The sequence below is a fragment of the Antedon mediterranea genome, chromosome 4 (assembly GCF_964355755.1).
Source record: "Antedon mediterranea chromosome 4, ecAntMedi1.1, whole genome shotgun sequence".
Taxonomy (NCBI): Eukaryota; Metazoa; Echinodermata; class Crinoidea; order Comatulida; family Antedonidae; genus Antedon; species Antedon mediterranea.
The window spans coordinates 6576065-6599104 of record NC_092673.1 but is presented as its reverse complement, the minus strand read 5'-3'; the positions used below and the strand labels follow the sequence as shown (position 1 = coordinate 6599104).

Genomic DNA, 23040 nt, shown 5'->3' with positions numbered 1-23040 from the left:
AATGTTACATAACATTCAAGGGCTTAAACAACATTTTGTTGATCTTCAGTGTAATGATTTGTTTATGAATTCTAATATCATATGTCTAACTGAAACATGGTTAAACAAGGATGATGATTTTTTTGACGTACGCATTGAGCCGTATAAATTGTATCACCAAGCAAGGTATGATTCGTATTCTAATACAAATGATCTCAGTTCCAAAATAAAACATCAGGCTCATGGTGGCGTTGCAGTGTATGCGAAGAATACGTCTTCAAGCAGATTAAACATATGTAATAATGATATAGAAGCAGTTTCATTTTTAATAACAAGTCCGATTTCTGTTGCCGTGTCAGTAATTTATCGACCCCCAAGTTATGATATTAATCAATTCTGTCAAAATTTGAGAAAATATTTGGAAGAGTTACATAAAATGAGCACAAAATGTATTGTAATGGGTGATTTTAATGAAAATCTTTTCAAACAATCTTCCAGAGTGAATAATTTAATGGCAGAGAATGAGTACAAACAACATGTTACATGTTCTACAACTGAAAACAATACATTGATTGATCATGTTTATAGCAAAGGTATTGATTCAGTACAGGCTGAAGTAATTCCAATTTATTATAGCTATCATGAAGCCATTCAAATTAAATTTTAATTGCATCAATGGTTTTTAAGTATTTGAATTATATTTCTGTAAAAACTTTTTAGGAATTGAAAATAGAACTGGATACAAATTAAAAAAAACCAATTTGATAAAAACAAGCTGAAAATCATTATGACCCTCTATGCACAAGAGGCAGCGAGTAATCTGTAACTTCAACCCATGTCATTCTCCTGTATAGGAAAAACAATATCTGGTGTCTAAACACATTTCAATCTTGTTTTTATGTGAGTTATATTATTATAGATATTGTTCTGAATTTGAATATGCAATGTTGCAATCTCTGTACATAATAATCGTTCAATATCTACCAGTATTCAAGTAATGTTGAAAATAAAAAGTTACATTTCACAAAAGAAGAAAATACGTTTTGTTTTATACGATTACCAATACTTCATTAGGTCTATACATAATTTCAGTTGTATAATTGTTTTTTTATATTCTTTTTTTTTCTATCCAGGTCCACATGAAATTACTAATACAGTAATTTACTCAATTGGAAAAATAATCAATTTATTATCGATGCAAGAGGGGCAGCGAATAATCTGTAACTTCAACCCATGTCATTCTCCTGTATAGGAGAAACAATATCTGGTGAGTAAACACATTTTAATCTTGTTTTTATGTGAGTTATATTATTATAAATATTGTTCTGAATTTGAATATGCAATGTTGCAATCTCTGCACATAATAATCTTTCAATATCTACCGGTATTCAAGTAATGTTAAAAATAAAAAGTTACAATTTACAGAAGAAGAAATACATTTTGTTTTATACGATTTCCAATACTTCATTAGGTCCATACATACTTTCAGTTTTTTTTTTCTATCTATGCAGGTCCACATGAAATTACTAATACAGTAATTTACACATTTGCAAGAATAATCAATTTATTTTGTTTTCGTTTTCAGGTGTTCAGTGGAATGGTTTCATTTCTTCAATTATAATGGGATCCGGATTCTTAGGCAGTCACTAATGCAGTCATTCGCTCTTTCATGAAAATTGTCTAAACGCGGCTAAAGATTAAATTATTAATCATATTAATGATTGTTAAAAAATAAGAATCTTCTATAAATAGATCAATAAATATGCGTTTAATGAATCCTCAACTAACAAATTACCATGTAATAATGTACTAAGTAAAGTTACTGATCACCAAAATGTTGATGAACTACTGTATAGTATAAACAGCCTACTATATGTTGACAATTTTGTACCATTTGCAATAACCAATGAAAGCTTATATAAATACCGGTATACGGAACATTTTATACAGATTTGTGTGTTTTCTTCAATTTGCTTGAAATAAAAGATTATTTTTAACAGTCATGCTGTGATAATATTAGTTTTATCAGAAATGTTATATCTATTGGAGCAAGTTAACCTGAGATGCGCTCTATTTTAAACACGATTAAGTTTTACGAAATAGATGAAAATCTGACTATTCAAATTCAACTGGCCATATGATGATGTCATGAAATCAGATGGACATAATTTGTATATGACTTTATATCCACAATTCAACCATTTCCATAAATGTTAATCACGTGGGTCACTTTGTTAACTCATGTGTGAAAGAAAATTGATTTGTCAAGAACATTGTTCAAACGCATTGGCACTATGCGCTCAGTTAAATGGGATTAACTAATACAAAAGAGAAAAAAATCTATTTTCAAAATTCGAGTGGCCATATGGTGACGTCTCATTAGCTTCCATAATACATAAAAAAAACGGGGTAACCTGCCATCCTGAGGAGCTATAACTGAATAAAAATAGGAATAGTTTTGCACAAATTTGTATTATATTACCCATTCTTTAGCACACGATTTCTAAAGTTCAACATGCACGTGCATCGTTAATTTGCAAAAAAAAATCATGAAAATGAAATAAATCTACTATAAAACGTAGGCATATGAACAAAATCAATTGCAAAACATATTTTCTACGCTTTGTACTAGCTGTGCGCACATGTGCGTGCGCAAAACGCAAACAATTTAGAAAATTTTGAAAAGCTCCAAATGACCTGAAATGTACACAAATTAAATAGAAATTAATTTTCCGCATTTTAAAATTTCACTCGTACTCGCGTAATTTTTGCGTAGCACGCCATTTTTATTATTTCAAAAGTTGCACAATATTATGAAATAAACTTTCGTAAAGTTTCATTGAAAAATAATTTTGTCTTAAAAATTTACGAGCAACCATAAAATTCCATAGAATAACGCGTAACTTACGCTGCGCGACTCTAACATCATTGCACATCTAAAGCTACAGGTCAATCTTTTGACAAAGTTATACAATCTTATGTTGACCAGAAGTAGAGATACGCTGCGAACAAAATTCGTGGAAAGAAAGAAGAATATAGAAAAAAAAATAAACAAATTTGATTCAGGTTTACCGCAGCGCAAACGCCACGTGCACATCATACGTTGAATATTGCACACAGAAAAACGATTATGCCATTGAAAAAATGTTAGTGCGCTCTCTATTTTGTGTCACGTCTAAGTACAGTATAACACTATGTACTGTATACGTACTATATACAGTGCAGAATAGGTGAAAATAAGTGACCAAAGTTTTTAATGCTTTTGAACATAATGAGGTCATCATAATTGAAAAAAATGGTGAATCATGCGAAAGATAATTGATTGACCTACACAATATAAAAAAATGGGAGAAAATGGAATACGGATAAGTAGAGATGCGCTCTATTTAATGTGGTGAGCTATGACGAAAGAGACAAAAATTCTATATTTTATATTCCAGTGGCCATACGATGACGTCACAATGTGTTGTTAGCCATATTCATGCATGATTCGATATCTACAACTCATCAACTTCCAGAGTATGTAATTTAAAAAAATTTCACCACGTAGTTTACAATCTATGACTGTTTTAAAAAAGGCATAATTTTGACGAATTTTTGAACTTTTTCATCAAAAACGCGCGCAAATTATTCAATTCTACGTGCTCGTATGACGTGATTTTATGTCGAAATTGATTAAAAATTGGTAAAATTGCTAAAAAAAAGGCGGAAAAAACAAAAATTAAGCAAAAAAAAGATGTTTTTGCGCTAAGTGCGCACGCGCGCGTAAAAAAATTGCGCACGCGTGGGAATTTTTGAAATGCTCAAAATGACCTGAAACGCGTAGAAAGTTGATTAGAAATTGATTTTACGCATTTTGAAATTTTAAACGCGCGTGCGTGCGTAACTTTCTGTCAAACAAGCCATTTTTAATCCATAGAAAGTTTGAGCATGTTAAGACTTAAATTTTCACCAAGTTTCAATACAAAATGACTTTTAGTTTTTATTCTATAATCAATCATTGAAATTCATAAAATTGCGCGTAACTTACGCTGCGCAACTCGGACGTGACCGAAAACCTTATTACGACATCTTCAGATAGAGTTCAATCTTCTGATAAAGTTATACAATGTTGTGTTAAGAAGTTTTAGAGATACACTAGCAACAAAATTCGTGGAAAGAAAGAAGAAAATAGAAAAAAAAGAAAAATAAAAAAAAAAAAGATCCTGACAATAACAAGGGGTTATCCGCCAAGTGCGGATAACCAAAAAAAAAAGATCCTGACAATAACAAGGGGTTATCCGCCAAGTGCGGATAACCAACTAGATTTGAACTCGTCACTACGGACGAGTTAGGTTATCCGCAGAGCAAAAGCCACGTGCACGTCATACGTTAGAATATTGCCCAGAGAAAAACATTATGCCATTGAAAAAATGTTAGTGCGCTCTCTATTTTACGTCACGTCTAAGTATACACGGTATACACTATATATTGTATACGTACTACATACAGTTCAGAATAGGTGAAAATAAGTGACCAAAGTTATTGACGCTTTTGGACATGATGACGTCATCACAATTTTAAAAACGGTATATCATGCGAAAGATAATTGATTGACCTAGACAAAATAAAAAAATTGAGGGAAATGGAATACGGATAAGTAGAGATGCGCTCTATTAAATTTGACGAGCTATGATGAAAGAGAAAAAAATCCTATATTTTGTATTCGGGTGGCCATACGATGACGTCACAATGTCCGGTTAGCCATATCGATGCATGATTTGTTATCTACAACTAATCTACTTCCAGAATCTGAAATTTTAAAAAAGTTCGCCACAGAGTTTAGAATCTATGACTGTTTTAAAAAAGGCATAATTTTGACGAATTTTTGAACTTTTTCATCAAAAACGCGCGCAAATTGTTCAATTCTACGTGCTCGTATGACGTGATTTTAAGTCGAAATTGATTGAAAATTGGTAAATTTACTAGAAAAGGCTGAAAAAACAAAAATCAAGGAAAAAAAAGATGTTTTTGGGCTAAGTGCGCACGCGCGCGTAAAAAAATTGCGCACACGTGGGAATTTTTTAAATGCTCAAAATGACCTGAAACGCCTAGAAAGTTGATTAGAAATTGATTTTACGCATTTTGAAATTTTAAACGCGCGTGCGCGCGTAACTTTCTTTAAAACATGCCATTTTCTCTCCATAGAAAGTTAGCGCATGATATGACTTAAATTTTCACCAAGTTTCAATACAAAAAAACTTTTAGTTTTTATTCTATGATCAATCATTGAAATTCATAAAATCGCGCGTAACTTACGCTGCGCAACTCGGACGCGACTGAAAACCTTATTACGACATCTTCAGTTAGAGGTTAATCTTCTGATAAAGTTATACAATGTTATGTTAAGAAGATTTAGAGATACACTAGCAACAAAATTTGTGGAAAGAAAGAAGAAAATAGAAAAAAAAAGAGAAAAAGAAAAATAAAAAAAAAAAAAAGATCCTGACAATAACAAGGGGTTATCCGCCAAGTGCGGATAACCAAAAAAAAAGATCCTGACAATAACAAGGGGTTATCCGCCAAGTGCGGATAACCAATAAACCAACACCAACTTAAGAAGTGTACGTATAAGTTGTTTAGAGCGTCTTTTAAGAACTCACTTGTAAAAAGGAAATATTTCTATGGGTTTATTAGGTTAATGTCCGACCGATATAGCATCGACAAACTGCATCCAATACGAATTGAGTACATCGAAAAGTGGAACAGGTTATGTAACGCAACGAAATGTAAACCAGAAATGACGAAAGCATCATTACAATCAATGAAAGACAAACTTAATGACCTAGAGCAGAAGCTGTCACGTGAATCATTAGGATTAGAACATTTCAACAGAGAAATCGGACAGAATTACGAAATGTCATCAGACTTAAAACTCCAAACAGATAATTCCGATTTAGCAGTAGTTACTGCAGAAATGTTACTACATGGTTATCCAATTGAGCTAATGGATGGTGATGCATCCCATGTGCCGCTTACTTGGATCAAAGCCGTTTTCAGATCTCTTAAATACCAAGTTGGCAATAAGAAACTCTTTGTACTGTCTGTATTAGGCATTCAAAGCAGTGGAAAATCCACCATGTTAAATACCATGTTTGGTTTACACTTTGCTGTCAGCGCTGGCAGGTGTACTAAAGGAGTCTTTGCCCAAATGATGCCGTTGGATTCAGGATTAAACGAAGAAACCAAGTGTGACTACCTTTTGGTGGTTGACACCGAGGGTTTGCGATCTCCTGAATTCGCCAGCTCTCGACATAGTTACAGTCATGACAACGAGCTAGCTACATTTGTTGTTGGTTTAGGTAATCTTACCATATTAAATATTATGGGAGAGAACCCTACAGACATGCAAGACACACTTCAAATTGCTGTTCATGCATTTATAAAAATGGAAAATGTTAATGTCAACCCTAGCTGCATATTTCTGCATCAAAACGTTACTGACGTAGCAGCATCAGATTTGAATACAACACAAAAAAGGAGCATGCGAGAAATGTTGGATAAAATTACAAAAATTGCTGCGGCCAAAGAAAATTGCAGTGGAAAATATCAATCGTTTTCCGATGTCATACATTTTGAAGAAAACAAAGACATAGTGTACGTTCCCAGCCTGTGGCAAGGTGATCCACCGATGGCGCCACCTAATCCTGGTTACAGCAACAGCATTCTTCAAGTAAAACAACGGGTCGTAGAATGCATGCGAAATTCCAAACCAAGAAGTATAGATGGATTCGCAATAATGCTTACAGATCTTTGGAACGCAATTTTATGCCAACATTTTGTATTCAGCTTCAAAAATTCTTTCGAAATACAAGCCTTTAATGCTTTGAATACAGAATATCTGAGGCAATCTCGTGTATTTAGAAGAAATGCAATGATATACAATCACCAGCTTCGAAATGAATGTAGGCAAATAACAGTTGAAGAGATGGAACACAATGGAAAAGATATCTTCGACCGTTATTGGAAGAAATTAGAACAAGACATCGTTACTTTTAAATCTAGCATGAATGGCTATTTTGATGAAGAAACCATCGCTTGTCAATGGAAAGCCAAAATGGAACTACAACTTGATGATCTTTGTAAGGAGACTACAAAAGAATTGAATGACGGAATTACATCAGTTAGAAATAAAATCATTGGAAGAGCTGAAATCGATGCCAGATTTAACATGTATGAAAAAGAAATTTTTCAAAAATCTAAACAATTGGCTGAAGATCATAGAATTAAAAACCTATCTGACGCAAATCTTAAATGTGAGTTTACTAAGAATTGGAATAAGTGGATATCCGACATACCCGGTGGTGAAGATAACATCGATGTAGTAGAGTCTTTTGAAAGAATCGTTGTAGAGTCAAATTTAAAGCGTGATCGAGATGAAGTTTCTCGTGTATTGCTTTCTGATCTTTCTCAAATTGAAGTTCAAGAAAAGGACTTACATTTTAACGTTTTGTTTGATCAAAGATTTTTAACATTTCGTCTGGATAAGCGATCTTACTTGGCTGAAGCAAATTCGAGCCTACATAAAATCCGCGACAAGTTTAGTAAAACAATCAGAGGTCACATATCTGAAGGAAGTAACTACACTAAACAGCTAGGAATGGATCTTTTTTCTTCTTTACTAAGTGAAATTGGAGCGATGAAAATAGATGACAAAATTCACTTTACGTTGAAAGGAAGGATTCGACTTGCTATCTGTAATTTCAAGTGGTTTGTACCCGTTTTACAAGAAATGCAAGAGCAGTATAGACGTGAACACGACCTGAAATTGTACATGAAATTTCAAAAGAATAAGTTATGGCATATGTTTAGAGATGAATGCAGAGAGCTTCAAATAAGTGTTAAGATGGCATCGGTAATATCTCGAGAGATTAAAAGTGCAGTTGTAGTTTCTCTCCCAAACAAATGTGCAATCGGAGTAATCGACCATTTGAGGAACTCTTCTAGTAAACTATTTACTAATAAGATGTCTGTTCATGCGCATTTACTCATGATTGCAATGGCAGAGAAACATAACTTCGAAAGCTTTGTCCAGTATTTGTCGGATCCCATACACTCTATTGAAAACTTCATTCGTGGACATATCAAGGAAGCTTGTTTCCAAACCAATAACACGGGTAACACGTTACTGCAAGCAGTATATAATCACAATGTTCGTGAAATATTTGCTGAGCTAAGGCAAACTATCAGTGCTTTGTGTCAGAAAGGAACAAGCACAATGAAGTATTGGTGGCCATCTTTAACTAAAAGGATAAATAAAGACTTACGTGTCAAAAGAGACATTGAGATGTTTGACGAAGATAGAATTATAGATTTGGAAGAGCTCAAAGACAATTTGTTGTTGGAACTTAACCTCGCCGAAGACAGCATAATCACAGGTTATGATATTAGTATTTTTGGTAAAATACAAAAAGACTGTTTGGTATTTTTTACATGTGATATTTTAGCTTGTCATGAGTTATGTCCATTTTGCAATGGACTTTGTGATCTTCATACTAATAATCCATATGATAGTCATCGAACAGAACTTCACAGACCTAAGGGGGTGGCGGGATATGTATACGCTAAATCTAAGAAACTCAGTACAACGGTTTGTACAACATCAATGAGGCAGGATAATGGATTTAGAAATGAAGATACTTTTGGTAAATTATATAAATACTCAGATTATAGAAGTGTTAACGATTATTACAAGTCCTGGAAAATTGAACCATTAGAAGGAAAAGCAGAACTTTTCTGGAAATGGTTTATGGCAACTTACAACAGTGAACTTGCTGAATACTATAATGCTAATAAGGCTGATATTCCTAGAGGATGGAAGAGAATTACATGGAAAAGGGCAAAAGCAAAAGTTATGAAGACGTATAACCTTTAAATCAACAGTGTCAACTATTTGGATGACGTATAATTGTGTATTAAACAGTTACCTGAGATGCAACTTCACATGATTTGTCACATGTAACTTTTTTGTAATGTACAAACAAAGTTTCATTTTGAGAACATGATAATTTACATACTATATTGCTTACGTTATATTTTTTATATTTTCCTTGTTGCAGCAGGGAGGGAGGTATGCAGGTACTTTCTTGGTATTTTAAACTTCAAGTCAAAATGTCCGCTTTTATAGTCCGACAACGCTTTTATCATTTTGTAAAATGATAAAAACCTTCAATAGGGCTCAATCCCGGTTTGGTGTCTGGGTTTTAGTCACAATCAATAAAACAAGCCCACTGCGAAAAAGAGCGTTTATACTGTCTTATTAAAACATTGTTATCGTTTTCATAATGGTGCGATATCTCCTTAATATTGAATTCGCAAACGAGTGTCGGTTAAAAAAGGAGGTAGTACGAACAAATAATTTAGTTATGTAGAAAAACTATTGAGGAACTAATTTTACTGTAATAAGCCGTTCTTAATATTGTAAAGCTAGATTTCTTGTGTATTTATAAATTCAAACACAGGTTTCAAAGTTAATTATTTCAAAATTAACTCCAATCATTGGATCTTAGAGAAAAATCGATCTAGAGCATAGGGCCGGTTTTTGATTGATTTTTTTTCCTTCAAAGTAGCTTGACTATGGTAGTTCCGCCGCTTTATTAAATGTGTTCATATAATACTACATTAGTGCTTGCTTACTTACTGCTATTTTGTATGTTTTTTGTGTGTAAATACCATTTTTTAAACTTAACTGTATTAAACACAAAGGAAGATTTGTTCCGTTCTACACCCAAATCGCGGATCACCATTTCCATTTTTGAACTTCTTAGTTCTATGATAGCAGCCTATAGGGTCTGTGAATGAATGTTTGTTCAATCAATTGTTTGAAACGATATATAATAATATACATTAATAATAAGTATGTTATGATCATCTAAAGTTATCCAGTCTATGTATTTTGCGGAAGACCTGATAGATAAAGTATCTATCAAAAGGCCGTTATTTTTACAAATGTTTTTAAGTTGTGTCCGCCACCATATAATGCAAATTAAATCTTTCAGCTCCATCTGCGTTTGCATGGATTTTTTTTATATATGTAACTAAATCGGTAAATGTAAACATATATATATATGTTTAAGTGTAGTAGACAAAACAAATATATACATTAAGAAAACATGGGGTACTACGTATAGGCCAAAATATTAAAATTATTATTAATATTAAAGAGGATAAAAATAAGAAAATAACGAAATAATTTAGAAAATGCTTAGAGATTCTGTAATTGTTGTTAATGAAACATTGAATGAATAAAGGTGGTGATAATATTTGTTTTGTTCTAAAGGGTTTTACGACTACAGACAATTACTTGTCTCTATAAAATCCCTGTAATGTTAATATTTATATTGCTGAATAAATGCGAATGAATTGAACTTTTCAGTTAGACCCTATCTATACTGAACGCTAAAGAATCGAGTGCCCTCTCATTTTGGAAAGCTTTTTGAGCTGTGTTTTACTCATATGTTGGGAAAGAGACACTCTGTTTATTACATATATCCTTATTATCTACATTATGATAGTCTTGTCTTTGTCGATATGTTTTACTTTGATTTTATTTTTAAAGACCCTTCTGAAACAAGGTTTAATGGTTACTGCGTATCCATTGCAGGCTCTGAGGTCATATAAATGGTGTTGCCAATTATAGCGTTTGGGCGTTAGGTGTAATAGGTATATTTATACTTACATATTGATTTTCAAAAAATTCGATATATTGGTGACGTCACAAATTCTTATTAAAATCTCTTTACCTTCAATATGGACCGAAAGCACACGCCTCTGTTGCTCTATTTATTTCGCATAATGTATCTATTGTAGCAATTTTTATAATCAATAATTATACTAACTTACAAAGTTTCATCATATTCGTCGAGAATGGAATCAATACGGTCGCGCATTTGATGTAAGCGTTTTTTCTGATAGAGCCTCGTTCTTTCTCTGAAAAGATATTAAGTATTGTCGTTTAATTGTGTGTTGTTAAAATTCGTATAAAACACTAAAATAATATTATTTTACATGATTATTTTCAATGTTTTATCTTTTAATTAAAAATTAATGACAGAAATAAAACTTTTGAAACATCGAATTTAATTTGTAATATCCGAAATCTTTAACTGAACATGCGCATGCGTATATAAGAAACGATATCATAGCTCTACTGTATATATAGTACAATTCTTTTATAACGCAAGTTGGTGTTTCTAATTCAATTGTGATAATGACTGTGATGTGTATCTTTTCTCAATACTGTACCAATTCTGTCAATTTCTGTATATTTACCTTACTTCTCTAACAGCAGTGTTGTAATTTTGTATTCGATATTCAGCTTTTTGTTTCTAGGAAAATAAAAGTATTAAAGTAAATGTTGTATTGCATCAATTCAAAAAAACAATTGGACTCTGAATTTCGCTATAAACAAATCATTTTTATTTAATTTCAATTTAATTATTAGTTTTACAACATAAATATAATTTGACCCTTAGTGCCCCAACCGTTTATCTTAATTATCATACTAAATAAAATCGCAATTGGCAATCTCTATCACCACTTATATTTATAGGCCTAATATAGGCCTAATTTTGTTTTAAATATGTTAAAATACGCATGTGATTGAATTTCGCTAAACAATTTTTTCACGCTGCTGCCCTAGCCTGCTACGTCACAAGAGATGACGTAATCCGATATAAAGCAAGCAGCAGTTTTAGTACTGAGAGACTGACATTTTTGCTAAAATGGAAACTCGACTATAATTTATAGGTCCCAAAAAACGTCTGATAAAAGAGTCTAACGGTTGAATAACAAATCCGTAAGCATTTCTGGTATTTATGAGTCCCATGATATTATATAATACTGTAAATCAAACAGTCCATGAAAGTTTTTGTTTGTACCATGGAACTATAACTATAGTTCCATGTTTGTACTAAAGTGACAGAAATTGAGTCTGTATTTCATATCAAAGTTATTCACTTCTGTAACAAAAAAATTATATTTATTCACATATAAAAAGAGAAAAGAAACGTTTAATTATAACTCAAAAACCGTTGTCTGACAGACAATTTAAGTGTTTTTTGCTTTACGTTACATTTCTTCTGGTAAAATAACTATTATGTCACATGTGACAACAAAAATGACACATTCAAAAACAAATTTATTTTCCAGAGGGACAATATATCTTTAAAACTGTTTCGTCAATTTTTTGTAAGAAATATTTCTTGTTTAAATTTATTTTAATCTAACTCTAAGGTTTACAACATAAATATCGAGATTGCTCTGTGCATACAAATATATTAGCGCCCCCAACGGTTTATTATGATTCTACACCCAATAAAATAAAAACGCAATTTTCGTCTATCGCCACTTTGTTTAAACATAGTTCTTACGCTTAATTACTGAGCATTGTATTACCTGTATGCTAACTCCATCTGGTATGTCTATGCTGTACATCAGCCACTCTTCTTTGACTCGTTCATTACAAGCCTGACACGCCTTGATGTTCTTATTGTTTAAATTTCCTTGGCCCTTTTGTCTGTGCAGTGTATCTGTATTTTAAAGACAAAAAATGAAATGCATACAATACATCATTTAAACAATAAGTAACACACACACACACACACATGGTTTTGCTATTAAAAATGACACTTTGTAATGGATATGAACGATCCTAGATAACTATAGCTGCCGTAATTACTGCCACAATCAACACATTGATAATTAGTAGACAAATTGACACAAAAAAAACAATACAGGAATTCAATAAGATATACTGTATATATATATTAATTAATGGTAAAAAATAATGTTTTAAAAATTCTGTCTTTAGATGTTTGATTGGATTTCGGCTTAGTAAACATAATACTTTTGTTTTAAGCTTAATTTAAAAGAATAACATACCTACTATTCTTTCCGGAACATGCATAAAACATTCGTCACAGACGATGTTTTTACAAAGTCGACAATGGTGACCAGGATTGAAATGAAATGTACTGTCACAGGCATTAGTGTGACAGCTGCGCGTTCGTTTTGGAAAGAATCTTCTAACCCTTTTAGTCCAATTTTCTAAGAAGTTGAGACAGAAAATCGGTTTTTCTAGCATATCTATTTATATTATTGCGTTTTATACTTTCATTTGCATTTATAGTTGTTACGTTTGAAATAAGTATGCTGTTAACAAATTTAGAAAAAATACTAAATATTTTCAAAGGAAAACGCAAATATGAAGAAAACTAATTAACCTTAATTAAAAGTGGAATTAGAAATTATTATTATGTCATTATGTAAATAAATAATAGAAAGAATGCAGATAAAAACAAATAAAAATATCACACTATGGACGAATAGTTATATTTGTAGATACAGTGCCGATGCTGCCCAAAATAATAACCATGGCTATCATTAACTTACTTCTTTCTGGTTGTGTTTCTATTATGGTTAATAACTTCTCTAAGTTGTGATAGCAGTCAATAGGCTCTTGATGAGGATGAGGTGCTAGGCCTATTGTTTCAAACGGATTTATTTCTAAATCCTGATATAAAATGATTAAGAAATAAGTGTTGGTAAATGATACAGTAGTAAAAATATTCGATGTTTTTTAGGTTAAATAGAACATTTACGTATTTTAAAGAATGAACATTTCTCTCCATTTAACAAATAGGCCTACATTCAATGTAAAACCTATCGGTGTCACTAGGCTTAGGTAAAGATTGATAGACGATGCAGTCGCATTGATTCTCACCACGTGATACAATTATCTATTTGTTAATGTTCATTGTTGTTACAAAAGCTAGAAAACATTGAATAATATCACTTTTTAACAGTTGATTGGGACGAAATGCAACGTGCTATGAAATCAACCAATCAAATGGCATTTAAAAATTGGTTGAGTTATAATTGTGTACGCCTTATAAAATAGCCATGCTTCTATCGACAAGCATGTAATTCAATGTAGACTAAAGCTATCATTTCTAACAAATAACAACCGTAGTATGTTCTTTGTACTCGGTATTTAAAACAGGTCATTTCATGAGTCTCACTCTTGGATTAGCACACCTACTACCGCTTGTATTTTAGACCTATTTTAAAAGTACTCAAAAATGCAATTGGTATAAAAAAGATTAATAAAAACAACTAAACAAGACTGATAGCTTAAGATGGTTGTTGATTTGATATAGCAAATAATATAGCAATTGTGATCCTACAGTATTTATATTTGATGTTCTAGACTTTCCACATGACTGGTTTAATGATAACGAGTATTTATATGAGGTACAAAGATCGATGAATGATACAGTGTTAGTATAAACATTTTAAGAAAAACAAACAAAAATCTTCGTCGAAAGATTGTTTTTGTTTGGTGTGTTTTAATGTGTAATATATTGTATGCTGTTGGTAAACCATGGACCTATAATTTATAGTAATTTAAACTAAGCAAGCGACGCGTATTGCGCATGCCACGGATATGGTTATTTTTTTTAATCCCTCACTAGCGATCTGCCTCTCTTTCAAAATGAACTGGAGCTGCGACTGGTCGTTACTTACCACCCCAGCCAGTCCCAGATCAAGGAATCCGATTTGGCCAGGTGATTGCCTGTGAAACCACAGACCATAATTTAAATTGAAAATTTAAGTTTGGAAACTGCTGCTTAGCCATATCAAAAACATTTATGTAGGCCTTCCCTTAGAACCACTATGGACCTATAAATAGTTCTATGATACCACTATAATAACTCTAGTTTGTTTATTGAAATAATGATGTTATAACACAGTCAATACAGTATTGTGTTACGTCTTCTCACGTGACACAAGAACACCTACTTTTACAACAAAGCTATATTTTAAAAGACTGGAAATTCCTATATTAAGCGTGAGCTATTTATATATATAGTATGTCAACAACTTTTTTTTTTTTTTGTAAAATACAATCACCGTATCTATATATAAATTTACGTAAGGGCATTAATATAATGGAACAAAATAAGATTTTTAAAAAAATCAAAAAATCAAAATTTGACAAAGCTGACCATCGGTCGGTTTGTGCTTATGGCAAGGGGAGGTTGCATTATATTTCTTAAAGTGAAATTCATAGATAAGTAGCCTTTACCCATTAGCAAAAATAAAGTGATAATTATTGAAACAATGATGTTTACGAATGATCCGTAATGGTTAGCGAAAAAAACACTTTAGATGATGATTAGATCCGATAATGATCGGATGACGAAAAAGATATTCTTCCAAGATGACAAATGCTCGAAGCGTGGTAGAAATACGAACACGTTATTCAAACAAGTTCTCGATAATATATTGGAATTGTTTTGAATCGGCAATTATTTATCATATGCCATCTAGAACACTCTGTCAGTGTTATAGATTAAATTTTTATATTTATATATAATTGCCTATCGTATTAAATAGTCATACCTTATAGTACTATGCGGAATTAGGTTTTACTCGAAACTTCTTTTGTAACTCAGTGCATTGATATTCTAATAAAGTATTGTAGTCTCTTTGTAAATATTCCCATAGGGAATTGAGTATGTACAGTATATAATGGTAAATAAAGTATCAAGTAAAGTATTCGATGTGCCGTTTCTGCAGTACCAATAGGACGTTCCCTGTTCAACATAAAGGTTCGTATAATATGTGTGTAAATGTATGTACGTAATGTTATATATATAGATATTCCTATCATTGTTTCAATAATTATCACTTTGATGTTTACGTGGCTTTAGTTCTCGTTGAATAAAGGGAATAATTTCGCCAGTGTAGCATAGCAAAAAGCTATACAAAACAGCCTTATTGATACACATTTCTAAAATTGTGTAGCAAAAAATACAATAGAAAAACTATGTTTATCGACTCAAAAATCAGTTTGATTAGCAATATTGCTAAACAAAATGTTAAAATAAAATTTTTCCCTAAACTGCTCTAAAGTAAAGTGTAATGTAATGTTTTTTTTTAATAATATTTAACAGTAAGCTATAAAAGCCCCGAAAGTACAGAATTCGTCATCAATTCCCTTCCTCGACTCAGTTTCGGTAGTAGTCGTTCGGCGAGTACGTCCAACAAAAAACCAATTGCAATTTAAGCCCTGTCTACACTATCAAACTAGTTTCCAAAAAAAAGTGTGATGTGCCCAAAAATGGTAGTGGTATGCTTAAATGTGGCAAGAAATATTTCATACAAAAAGCCGCTCGACTTTTTGAGTAACATCTTCAGTTGATTCGCGTCACCAATCAAAGGTCGAGAATCCAAAATCGTTCAACCCGTTGCCCTCATAGACTCTCTCTTCCCAGCCAGACGTTTTTGGGTCCAGCAGCTTGGACCTATCAATTAGTCGAGTTTACAAAATATTAAAACTGTCACCCTTAGGCCTACATAAATATAGCTTTCGCGTTGATACCGTTTCTTATTGATTATGTCCTCTGAGGTTTTAGCTGGCTAAAGCGAGTAAACTTAAACCTAATAAATACTGTATGTTTTGCGAAAACCTTGTGTTGCCCCCCCCCCCCCCCCCTCCTCGTTTAAATTTGGAACATAATTCTAGTCCTTTTTATAATTTATTTGTTTCGTACGTAACATAGGCATACCGTACTGTATGTATTCAGTATTTCTTGTTAAACTAGTTGTACTATTCTTAATTTACTGTGACAAATAACTATAGGCCTAGGTATTGATATTATAATATAGGTTTTGTAGTTGTTGGTTGTACACTTTACGACAAAGGGTTAACCTTTAAATGGAATTAGATCGGTATGTAAAAGTATAGTATGCTTTCAGTGACTGTACAAAACAGGAAATTCTCAGTGACATTTTCAACAAACCAGGTTCATAATCGATATGTCTATCTCTATTGACATAGGCCTACGTGATTTAGTTCTGAAAATGTAATTAGATATATGCTTATACATACGTGTGTTCAGTGTAGTACAGTAGGCCTGTGGGGGCCGGCACTATTATAACCTGGTCGTTGAGATTTTTTGAAACCAAGTAGGCCTACAGTAATATTTTGTCTTCTAAACAATACTTAATAATTAAGCGTCAAAATATTTTTTTTTACTTTGTTGTAATAATTATCTTATTTTCTTTTTAACTTTCGACGCGAGCTACTTTGGTAGTGCATTGGTTTTTTGTCTTTTATCATAATTATCCTTAATAAAACGCACACTTAAGACAAGAAGTGACCTGGTTTAAAGTTATATATATATATGCATTATAATTTTTATAAAACGCAAAAAAATTGCAGTGTATTTAACAACAACATCGAGAGAAAAAGAGTACAGTAACTCCGATCCGGCTGCACTGCGAACGTGCATCAGAAGACAGTGTGTTTTGCAATTATGACGTCATGAGCTCAGGCATGCATCATGAATATTCATGATATATGCACGCTCTCTATAGTTTCTGCCTTAACCTAATAGGAAAACAAAATTCTTTAATCGGTTTGTCTTAAAAATTGTATTTCAGATTAAACTCAGTGAATATGGTGATTTGGTAAAATTTCGCTTCGATCAAGGTGAAGTTACCCTCAGTAAGATAAATCTTATTTGTTTTTATTTGTTTTGTATTTGCTTATATCTTTGTTTAAAAAATAACTATATAGGCAATAATTGTGCATGATGGTAGTTTTATCCCGATCTATTTTACTCGTTTTATTTTGATTATTAGATTGATGGTCATAATATCGTAAGCTTAACTAATTAAATGAGATGGCGACTGGAATTGACATACAACAGCAGGTTGTTAAAAATCTGCAACTACAGGACTACTATCCTAAAAAACTAACTCGGGAAGAAGTACTTGTAGTTTCTAAAAGTGTGATTACACCAGATGAACTCAGCGATCCTGGCAAAATACCCTGGTATATTTTACAAAATCTGCTAATGTGCAAATATGAGGGAAGATGCTATGATTTAGATCAAAATCAATCACTTTCTAGTGCTGCTGTATTTTCAATGTCTTCTTTTCTACAAGACTATTCAGAAGACGTAAATCATTGTAACGAAGTAAGTCCACTAGATGCACTAGTGGCTATTTTCTTGTGCTGTGACAATTTCTTAAGGCAAACATTAATTGATAAATTGTCCACTTGTCAGTTGGCTATTCCGTTACTGATACCAGTTAAAGACAAACAATGGGAGATGCTTGTTTGGGGGACAGCCACAATTAGAAAGAAGTGGAAAATAAGTTCAGGGTTTTCTTGTGAAAAGTTTATGACCGCTCACGAACTTCCTATTGTGTCTGCTCTTCGCATAGGTAGACCTCGAATGTCAAAATCTAAACTTGTCAATTGCATCATAAATGAGCAAAGACATGATATTTTCTTTCATTCAGAATGCAAAGGAGGTCATTTACAAAGAAATCTGTCAGATGGATTGTTAGAAATGACATGGTACTTTCCAAACGAGACAAATAAGAATACTTTTTCAGATGCACTTACGTTTATAAATCTACGAGGAAATTCATCAGATTTCCGATCTCAGACACAATTTTTGTCTGAGATATCACTGGTCACTATTGTATTTGTGTCATCTGATGATTTTAAAGAACATGATGCAGAGTTACTGGAAACATTGTACAGACAAAACGGTCATGTGATTTTCGTCTTAGATGGAAATCCTGGACAAACATTCAAAGAAACGATTCTTAAAATTGAGAAGTCATCTATTAGTCGGGGTGCAAAACAAATAGCATGTGTTAATGCGTCAAACATGAACCAGTTCAAAGTAAGTCGGGAAATATGGAAATGTCTTCACATATATTTTGAAGAAGTTCACCGGAATGTCTTACCGAATAGGAGTATCGAGATGTGCAGCGAAGTAGCACGAAAGATGAACTTTCACGTTGATGAAGATTTGCCAGACTGTTTGGAAGCAAAACAGAGCGTAAACATGTTGCTAAAGCGTGTATATCTAAATGGGAAAGAACATGAGCTGCCTTTGCAATTGATTGCAGTAAACATCGGAGAGAATATTAAAGAACAGCATCGGCTACTAAGAAAAGGAACCATGCAAATTGAAGATTACGTTGACAAAATAAAGTCAGAGATGATAGGCCTACGACAAAAACAGTTAGATGTAAACCAAAACCAACGTAAGAAGTGTACTTATAAGTTGTTTAGAGCGTCTTTTAAGAACTCGCTTATAAAAAGGAAATATTTCTATGGGTTTATTAAGTTAATGACCGACCGATATAGCATCGACAAACTGCATCCAATACGAATTGAATACATCGAAAAGTGGAACAGGTTATGTGAAGCAACGAAATGTAAACCAGAAATGACGAAAGCATCATTACAATCAATGAAAGACAAACTTAATGACCTAGAGCAGAAGCTGTCACGTGAATCATTAGGATTAGAACATTTCAACAGAGAAATCGGACAGAATTACGAAATGTCATCAGACTTAAAACTCCAAACAGATAATTCCGATTTAGCAGTAGTTACTGCAGAAATGTTACTACATGGTTATCCAATTGAGCTAATGGATGGTGATGCATCCCATGTGCCGCTTACTTGGATCAAAGCCGTTTTCAGATCTCTTAAATACCAAGTTGGCAATAAGAAACTCTTTATACTGTCTGTATTAGGCATTCAAAGCAGTGGAAAATCCACCATGTTAAATACCATGTTTGGTTTACAATTTGCTGTCAGCGCTGGCAGGTGTACTAAAGGAGTCTTTGCCCAAATGATGCCGTTAGGTTCAGGATTAAACGAAGAAACCAAGTGTGACTACCTTTTGGTGGTTGACACCGAGGGTTTGCGATCTCCTGAATTCGCCAGCTATCGACATAGTTACAGTCATGACAACGAGCTAGCTACATTTGTTGTTGGTTTAGGTAATCTTACCATACTAAATATTATGGGAGAGAACCCTACAGACATGCAAGACACACTTCAAATTGCTGTTCATGCATTTATAAAAATGGAAAATGTTAATGTCAACCCTAGCTGCATATTTCTGCATCAAAACGTTACTGACGCAGCAGCATCAGATTTGAATACAACACAAAAAAGGAGCATGCGAGAAATGTTGGATAAAATTACAAAAATTGCTGCGGCCGAAGAAAATTGCAGTGAAAAATATCAATCGTTTTCCGATGTCATACATTTTGAAGAAAACAAAGACATAGTGTACGTTCCCAGCCTGTGGCAAGGTGATCCACCGATGGCGCCACCTAATCCTGGTTACAGCAACAGCATTCTTCAAGTAAAACAACGGGTCGTAGAATGCATGCGAAATTCCAAACCAAGAAGTATAGATGGATTCGCAATAATGCTTACAGATCTTTGGAACGCAATTTTATGCCAAAATTTTGTATTCAGCTTCAAGAATTCTTTCGAAATACAGGCCTTTAATGCTTTGAATACAGAATATCTGAAGCAATCTCGTGTATTTAGAAGAAATGCAATGATATACAGTCACCAGCTTCGAAATGAATGTAGGCAAATAACAGTTGAAGAGATGGAACACAATGGAAAAGATATCTTCGACCGTTATTGGAAGAAATTAGAACAAGACATCGTTACTTTTAAATCTAGCATGAATGGCTATTTTGATGAAGAAACATTTGCTTGTCAATGGAAAGCCAAAATGGAACTACAACTTGATGATCTTTGTAAGGAGACTACAAAAGAATTGAATGACGGAATTACATCAGTTAAAAAAAAAATCATTGGAAGAGCTGAAATCGATGCCAGATTTAACATGTATGAAAAAGAAATTTTTCAAAAATCTAAACAATTGGCTGAAGATCATAGAATTAAAAACCTATCTGACGCAAATCTTAAATGTGAGTTTACTGAGAATTGGAATAAGTGGATATCCGACATACCCGGTGGTGAAGATTACATCGATGTAGTAGAGTCTTTTGAAAGAATCGTTGTAGAGTCAAATTTAATGAGTGATCGAGATGAAGTTTCTCGTGTATTGCTTTCTGATCTTTCTCAAATTGAAGTTCAAGAAAAGGACTTACATTTTAACGTTTTGTTTAATCAAAGATTTTTAAAATTTCGTCTGGATAAGCGATCTTACTTGGCTGAAGCAAATTCGAGCCTACATAAAATCCGCGACAAGTTTAGTAAAACAATCAGAGGTCACATATCTGAAGGAAGTAACTACACTAAACATCTAGGAATGGATCTTTTTTCTTCTTTACTAAGTGAAATTGGAGCGGTGAAAATAGATGACAAACTTTACTTTACGTTGAAAGGAAGGATTCGACTTGCTATCTGTAATTTCAAGTGGTTTTTACCCATTTTACAAGAAATGCAAGACAAGTATAGAGGTGAACACGACCTGAAAATATACATGACACTTCAAAGAGACAGGTTATGGCATATGTTTAGAGATGAATGTAGAGAGCTTCAAATAAGCGTTAAGATGGCATCGGTAATATCCCGAGAGATTAAAAGTGCGGTTGAAGTTTCTCTCCCGAACAAATGTGCAATAGAGGTAATTGACTATTTGAGAAAGAGTAAACTGTTTACTAATAAGATGTCTCTTCATGCGTCTTTACTGATTGTAATGGCAGAGAAACATAATTTTAAAAGCTTTGTCCAGTATTTGTCGGATCCCATACACGCTATTGAAAACTTCATTCGTGGACATATCAAGAAAGCTTGTTTCCAAACCAATAACACGGGTAACACGTTACTGCAAGCAGTATATAATCACAATGTTCGTGAAATATTTGCTGAGCTAAGGCAAACTATCACTGCTTTGTGTCAGAAAGGAACAAGCACAATGAAGTCTTGGTGGCCATCTTTAACTGAAAGGATAAATAAAGACTTATGTGTCAAAAGAGACATTAAGATTTTTGACGAAGATAGAATTATGGATTTGGAAGAGCTCAAAGACAATTTATTTTTTGAATTGAAGCACGTCGAAGACAGCATAATCACAGGTTATGATATTAGTACTTTTAATAAAATGAAAAATGACTGTTTTGTATTCTTTACATCTGATCTTTTAGCTTGTCGTGAGTTATGTCCATTTTGCAAAGGACTTTGTGATCTTCATACTAATAATACATATGATAGTCATCGAACAGAACTTCATAGACCTATGGGAATAGCAGGATATGTATACGCTAGAACAAAAAAACTCGGTACTAACGTATGTACAACATTAATGAGGCATGGTGATGGGTTTAGCAATGACGATACTGGTGGAAAATGGCGTAAATATTCAGACTATAGAAGTGTGAACGACTATTACAAGTCGTGGAAAATTGAACCATTAGAGGGAAAAGCAGAACTGTTCTGGAAATGGTTTATGGCAACTTACAACAGTGAACTTGCTGAATATTATAATGCTAAAAAGGCTGATATTCCTAGAGGATGGAAGAGAATTACATGGAAAAAGGCAAAAGCAAAAGTGATGAAGACGTATAACCTTTAAATCAACAGTGTCAACTATTTGGATGACTTATAATTGTGTATTAAACAGTTACCTGATATGCAACTTCACATGATTTGTAACATGTAACTTTTTTGTAATGTACAAACAAAGTTTCATTTTGAGAACATGATAATTTACATTCTATATTGCTTACGTTATATTTTTTATATCTTCCTGTTGCAGCAGGGAGGGAGGTATGCAGGTACTTTCTTGGTATTTTAAACTTCAAATCAAAATGTCCGCATTTTTAGTCCGACAACGCTTTTATCATTTTGTAAAATGATAAAAACCTTCAATAGGGCTCAATCCCGGTTTGGTGTCTGGGTTTTAGTCACAATCAATAAAACAAGCCCACTGCAAAAAAGAGTGTTTATACTGTCTTATTAAAACATTGTTATCGTTTTCATAATGGTGCGATATCTCCCTAATATTGAATTCGCAAACGAGTGTCGGTTAAAAAAGGAGGTAGTACGAACAAATAATTTAGTTATGTAGAAAAACTATTGAGGAACTAATTTTACTGTAATACACCGTTCTTAATATTGTAAAGCTAGATTTCTTGTGTATTTATAAATTCAAACACAGGTTTCAAAGTTAATTATTTCAAAATTAACTCCAATCATTGGATCTCAGA

At 33.0% G+C, this 23040-nt stretch overlaps 1 protein-coding gene and 2 long non-coding RNA genes across 3 annotated transcripts; 1 reads left to right on the top strand and 2 right to left on the bottom strand.

The window, feature by feature from the left end:
• The first annotated feature begins 5758 nt into the window (after nucleotides 1–5758).
• Nucleotides 5759–8893, top strand: LOC140046739 (interferon-induced very large GTPase 1-like). The gene has a single exon (XM_072091445.1). It carries the CDS (start codon nucleotides 5759–5761, stop codon nucleotides 8891–8893), a length of 3135 nt encoding a protein of 1044 aa, XP_071947546.1.
• Nucleotides 8894–10935: 2042 nt separating this feature from the next.
• LOC140046502 (uncharacterized) lies at nucleotides 10936–12542 on the bottom strand. The gene is made up of 3 exons (XR_011844802.1): nucleotides 12415–12542; nucleotides 11290–11345; nucleotides 10936–10947 (listed from the first exon to the last, which is right to left on the bottom strand). It is a non-coding gene; the product is annotated as an uncharacterized lncRNA (long non-coding RNA).
• LOC140046501 (uncharacterized) lies at nucleotides 12537–22755 on the bottom strand. Its single transcript, XR_011844801.1, has 3 exons — nucleotides 22561–22755; nucleotides 12901–13065; nucleotides 12537–12548 (listed from the first exon to the last, which is right to left on the bottom strand). It is a non-coding gene; the product is annotated as an uncharacterized lncRNA (long non-coding RNA).
• Nucleotides 22756–23040: the final 285 nt, after the last annotated feature.